This window comes from Zophobas morio, unplaced genomic scaffold (assembly GCF_036711695.1).
Source record: "Zophobas morio isolate AGI-343-1 ecotype UQ-CSIRO unplaced genomic scaffold, CSIRO_AGI_Zmor_V1 ptg000322l, whole genome shotgun sequence".
In the NCBI taxonomy this organism is placed as follows: Eukaryota; Metazoa; Arthropoda; class Insecta; order Coleoptera; family Tenebrionidae; genus Zophobas; species Zophobas morio.
This window is the reverse complement of record NW_026972426.1, coordinates 219,226-225,225: the sequence shown is the minus strand read 5'-3', so window position 1 is coordinate 225,225 and position 6,000 is coordinate 219,226. Positions and strand designations below refer to the sequence as shown.

General features: G+C 34.5%; 1 protein-coding gene across 2 annotated transcripts; it reads left to right on the top strand.

The window, feature by feature from the left end:
- Positions 1 to 3,636: 3,636 nt before the first annotated feature.
- Positions 3,637 to 5,332, top strand: LOC135119958 (uncharacterized). Of its 2 annotated transcripts, none has more exons than XR_010278446.1 (11): positions 3,637 to 3,688; positions 3,748 to 3,858; positions 3,919 to 4,017; positions 4,112 to 4,170; positions 4,223 to 4,375; positions 4,433 to 4,513; positions 4,564 to 4,665; positions 4,777 to 4,896; positions 5,070 to 5,095; positions 5,153 to 5,231; positions 5,286 to 5,332. XR_010278446.1 is itself a non-coding variant. In XM_064044329.1 (11 exons), exons 3-11 carry the CDS (start codon positions 3,963 to 3,965, stop codon positions 5,290 to 5,292), a joined length of 687 nt encoding a protein of 228 aa, XP_063900399.1. In that variant the 5' UTR covers positions 3,637 to 3,688; positions 3,748 to 3,858; positions 3,919 to 3,962; the 3' UTR covers positions 5,293 to 5,332. The 2 variants fall into 2 exon arrangements, 1 of the variants encoding a protein (XP_063900399.1); XM_064044329.1 differs by having other exon boundaries at positions 5,070 to 5,100.
- Positions 5,333 to 6,000: the final 668 nt, after the last annotated feature.

Sequence of the window (6,000 nt, the reverse complement as noted above, 5' to 3'; positions counted from 1 at the left end):
AAATTTGAGTAAACTTTTTATTACACCTTCTTTTCATATTTGGCGACTACTATTGTTATTATTACTCTATACCTCGTTTACTATATACACTGTTAAAAAGCAAACTAGACACTTTAGATTCTACAAATCGCTAAAAATTCACTTTCATATATCTTTAAAGTTTGCTATATTATAAATATGAAATAAAATGGTAAGATTAAGTGTAACAATTGTAGTCAAGCTCCTGACCTAGCAGTGGTTCTTGTTGAACGTGCGCCCTTACAACGACGCTTCGCCAGTTGTCTTTTTCAGAGTTGCGGTTAATTTCGGCGGATTAATCCGTAACTGGTGAGGCAAATTTTTATAGTATAACGCCCCATGTATAAAAAAGTTTTTATTTAAAGACAATTTAACGGAAAACTTTTTAGATCTAATTTTCGTTACAAGAAACGTTTATAGATGTAAATTAGGTGTTATACAGGATGCATACAATATTGACATTGCGTGTTATTTCAATAATAAAACAAACTAAAGCATAATATGCTAACTTTGTGTAAGTAATAACGCTTCTAATAAAGTATCGTAACTATATAACAACATAGTATATTTAAAAGACTATCTGGCGATCTGTCGAGTACAATCCACACAACGACAAAACAGTACAGCTACCGCAGATTGGAGAGCTACATTCAACACAACAAATCTAGTCTTTCGGTCTTTGCCTCTTGGACATCTTCCAAACCTAACTTGTTTTCCCATACGTCGGTACGATGGCTATTTATGGAATTTTTGAGGTATTTAATCGCAATTTACAAATAAAATGACTGTTCAGCAGACTTTCGTTCAGTTGAGACCCTACAAGTTGTTTAGCAAGACTTTTAATATATTCCCTTCTGCGCAGGTTTTTCAGGAAAACTATAAAATAACACGTAGGCATTGACGAGGCTAATGTTCAGTAGAGTAACGAAAATAGCTTGAGGCCATCGGTTGCTTCGTCGAATAGTAGAGTAGAGGGCGCATTTAATAAGTAATGCCCTTCTTTAACTGCTTCACGCCTTGTCCAGGTACCTGTATCTTCCTTGCTTTTAAAATCAAAGGAAAAGACCAAGAACTCGATACTTCCACGCCTACTTTCGTGCCTCGCAAAATTCATTGATTTCTGGTTTTCTAAAAAACAGGTGTACGGCGATCGTGGTTCACTGACGAAAATAGGAGAACAACTCTATCCTCTTTGGCACAAAGGACGCCAAAGTGAACTCTTTAGTAAACCAAAATGGGTGGACATCCCACTTTTTCTTTTACAGGAATAAATTAATGCGGTACTTCTCTTTGTTCATTTTTAGGGTACCGACGAATGACAGTTGTTTCTTCTTTGATGCTGTGCAAGGGGGATGGATGAGAACCAGTTGTCAGCTGTAAAATTTCGGTAAATTTGACTGAGCAGGTGTCCCAATTTTACCATTTTTAGAAAGGCTAAATCCATCCCTGTCCTTGCCAGAATAAATATAGGTTCCAAACAGTAGTGGGTCCTCGTATCGTTCAATATCGTAATTTTTAAACCGTATATTTTCAAGTTTATTAGCATATACAAGCGGAATTGCCACGCTTTTTAAATCCAAAAAGCATTTCGACTATGCACGCGTATTCTCCGATAGAGTAGCATTATTGACAATTTTTTACAAGCGTTTCAAATACCCATGATATTACAGTCTTTTTTTGCATCAGTTTTAAATCTCTATGCTCCAACAGATGCAGTATTAAGCGAACACATGCTAGATTGACCAGTGTCCGCTTCAAAGAAATAACAGAGCGGAAGATTTCGCAACCAGTGCCAACTGTAACATTGCTTGATGAGCTTCATGATAAGATTCGAAGTCTGAAGAATATCTCAATATCTCTTAGAATGCTCAAAATTCTATAATATTTAGTTTCTCGTATCATATTAATCTTCTGAAGAAATCCGCAGACTAACTTCTTTCCCGACAACTTTTCGTCTGTCCGTTAAATTAATTCGTTCAGTATTTCATCTGTGAACACTTGATCCTAATCAGAAAGCTTTAATCTCCTCTCTGCTTTGCTGGACTAAAAATACTCGAAAAATGTAATTATGTTATGCTTCCTTGTTCGGACTTTTCACTATGGGGGTTCTGCAGACCATTTGAAATTGTTCTTACCATAATATACTTTGGGATTTTGTCTTCTGCTTTTTTTCAGTAGTTGGCTGATCAGCATTCCAAGATCAAGTTTAGATTAGACGAGCACCTTTTTATTAAAACCCTGACCATTAACGAAGCCCAGGTCAAACGATGTCTCCTTCGTTACCTCTATAATTAATCTCTAACTCGTTATAAATATGTGTTTCCCATTCCTCAAAACAGGGGTCATCCGAGTTCATTTACACGATCTGAAGCCGTGGAAGGTATGATACACACCGAAGAAAAAAACAGTACCACAGATAGTGAGGTGGGGGTTGGCAAAATATAAATTGGATTTGTAGGAATGTACTTGGAAGTTAAAAATTTCACCGCATGCCTGTATTACATCAGCAGAGAGCGAACTGACAGAAAGGTATATAGACTGGGAGCGTTCTGGCACTACCTGTAATCGCGTAGCAACACTAATTTCAGTGGGGTACACAAACCCCACCCACAAGCTACTAGTTGAGTCCAAAGCTCTGTGGGGGCAACGGATTTAGTTCCCCAAGGCGGACAAGTTCACGGAGTTTCTGAGATCAAAGAGGTCCTTAAGAAAGAGATGAACTCCGGAACCTCAAAGGGTTCTCCTGGGAGCCAAGTCCAAGAGGATATTTAAAACTTGGAGGATTCAATTCAGAGATAGAAAAAGGGCCTGCTCTTGGACCACTGAGTTACCCTAGTTCATTGACCAAAGAGGACCCTAAACAGCTTCCTCGTCACAAGTCTAAAGGGGGGTATCGTCGAACGTGTAGACCAAAACGGATTGTACACTCCCCGCGGGCCTCCTCTTTTGGAGTTGTGGTTAATTTCGACAGTTTTGATACATGTACCGATATTAACTGCAACTAAAAAGTGGATATTCCACAGTTAGAAGTGATTGATCCGTTGTAAGGGTACACAAGTTTGACAATGTATCTTTTTATTTTCTTCATTAAGGGCCAACTGGACTGAAATTCCCTGTATTAAAACACTAATCACTTTAAAAGGAAATAATCATAAATGACCTCTGTTTATTATTTTACTACTACTGCACTCCACTCATGTCAGGGATAGCAATTACTTTATATGTATCAGTGCTGAACCATTTAGAGTGCGCACCAAAACGAAATTAGACCTTGAAAATTTTACAACTTGTAACATTTGTTGTATGTATGCACTAACATTTTTAAATTAGTGGTCGAAGTATAACACAGTCACCTATTAATTTCACCAGCCCTGCGACACCTAAACGCAAGAAGCAGCCACCACTCAAACACGCGGTAGAAGAAAAAATTTAAGCTTTTAATACATAATTTTTTTATTTAGCTCTCATGCATTTATATGCAGTTACTAGTTGTACCTAATTTAAAGAGTATTCCCTTGGATCTTAGTAGTTACTTATTTCTTTCTTTCAATAGTTTAGCAAATGTTTTCCAGCTGCCTTAGCTACCAGCGTTACTTGCTACTTTTTCCAATCTTAAAGACAAGATTTGCTTGTATCAATAGACACTTCTTATTTAAATCTTTTTTTTCAGGTGTTTTGTTTATATCAATATATTATTTTTTTCTTTTTAATACATTTATGTATATTAAGTTTCTTCTCAAGATATTATTAAGAAGGCTCATAACTCTTTTATTGAACACCCTCTAAGCTTTATCAAATTTAAATTGGAGAATTTTCGTTTTAAAGTCAGCAACTATCATGGTAGTCACTACTTTTTCAGTTTTTTTAAAAACTGTTAAAGTGATCCCTTTTTTGATATAGGAGCGTATGGTTCATTTCCTATTCTATATTATAAAGAATTCCCCATGGTATACTTTAGACATATGACACCTTGGGCTCGTGTATTCGTCTCCTATACGGGTACTTACGTTAAATAAACATTTCATTTTTAAAACCCTTTATTTTTGATTTTCTTTTTATGCTTTTTTTTAACTTTAGCTTCTATTTCTTAAAGGCCCCTGTGGAAATGCTTATCGGTCAGTAGCTCCCCTCCCTCTTTATCGGGCTCGCTATGTAAAATGCTTGATTCCTTGTAGAAATTTTTTTTTTGCTAATTAATCAAAAGGTAATAAAATTGCAAGAAGGAGACGCATCTACTTACAAGCCTGATTTTACGGATTACCTTGACTGGTTGAACTTTTTGAAAAATAAGTTTGTAGTGCATCTTGCTGAAAACTTAAATTCTTATCCCCTTCTTAAAGCTCGTTTTTCAAAAGAAGTCACATAGCTGCTATTACTGCTCTTACTATAATAACTTTTTTGCAATAAAAAATAGAAAGGCCTGGACAATCTTATTAAAGTTTTACATGATTCTTTTTATATTTATCGCCAAGTTAATCATAACACGGAACAAGAGGTTAGGATATTATACTATTTTTATAATTTATTATTACATTATTCCTGTAGATTCGTTGTGTTTCTTTCGGTCGAAAAGTTTTTTTTGCTGCACCAAGAGAAGAGTTTCGTAAAACAGCTGACCTGACATTTATGTTTCCCCAGGATAAATTCGTTTGTCTATAATAATTACACATAAATATATGAAAAATATATTTTCTCGGTTAAACTTTCCACCAGTAACATACAGCCACTTTGTTAACAATATATATTGATTATAAAAAGATTTATGAACAACATCAACTCGTTCGAGGTTCGTTTTCCATTTTTAATCAGGAGGGCCAGATACTTCCCCTTGCTAACGCCAATGTTCTGAAAAAGGATTTGGTTTCCGTGAAGTGCGCTGTAAGTGCTCTGGTTTTTCACTTTCGTAAAAAATATTGTATAATATTTTATAACTGAGTAGTGTATTCTAAAAAAAAATTTCATTAGCTTTTTATGGTTGAGTTTTTTTATGAACGCTTATTAAATTTAACCTGTGATTAATTTAGTAACGCGATTTTTATTTTTTTTTTCAGCTTTCCTTTTTTCTTCGTGGAGATAAGTTTGGTATTTTTTTTTTTAACCTTTTAAATATTGAACTTCCTTTAACTTTTGTAAGGTATGAACTTTGTTTTAGTTAACGCTTCTGTTCTGGATAAGTTACGACAATCTGAACATTCTGTCTCTCCTTTTGGCATGTACGTTTTATTATATATATAACAAGAATTTATGGTAAAGTTTGTAACTTGCAGTATATAACGAGCATTGGAGATTGGCTTTCTTATAAAGAAAATCGTTGAACTTGTTTAAGATAAAGAGGTTTCTGTTACCTTTTTTTTTACTTGTACTTTTCGATCTCGAGGAATTAAAAAAGAATCTTGAATAGTAGAACCGTTAAAGTTAATTTTATATAATAGTAGGGCTGCTTGCTATTAAAGATTTCAGTTTATAGGAACGCTTTTTGTTTTAAATCCGAGTAAAAGTCCGCTTTAGAGAAGACCTGTACGCACATATAATTCTATTGCAGTTTGTTTTTGTTAAAAGAGTTAATACTGCGATAATTAAATCGCCGAACTACTTAATGATTGGCGACGGTATGATTATTATCCATGGTAACTTTTAGAGCACAACTGATAGAATTCTAAATTTTTAACTTAGAGATTTTAGTTTAAATCTTACTTAAATAGGGGAAGTACAGATATAACAGGGAATAAATTTGAGGAGAACTGGCAGAAACGTGCTAATTAACAAAATTAAAAAGAGTTTACTTCGTTAGAATGATCTATTTGAAAAAAAGTTTAGAGAAAATCCGAAAGCACTGTAGAATTTAATCATGTATATTTCTTATGGCTCGCTACACTGGCAAAGATCAAAATTATAATTCTTGTAACAAAAATAATAGTGGAGCTTAAGCTGCTGTAGTTTAATTTTAAGCTTAGAAAAACCGTACTTCTTCAAACGACTTAA

Bases quoted from the DNA above. Each gene is read 5' to 3' on its own strand.
- LOC135119958 (XM_064044329.1), top strand. From the start codon at position 3,963: ATGGTATACTTTAGACATATGACACCTTGGGCTCGTGTATTCGTCTCC. The intron at 4,171-4,222 runs GTAAAATGCTTG...ATTAATCAAAAG, and splicing joins CTCTTTATCGGGCTCGCTAT to GTAATAAAATTGCAAGAAGG. The intron at 5,101-5,152 runs GTATTTTTTTTT...AACTTTTGTAAG, and splicing joins TCTTCGTGGAGATAAGTTTG to GTATGAACTTTGTTTTAGTT.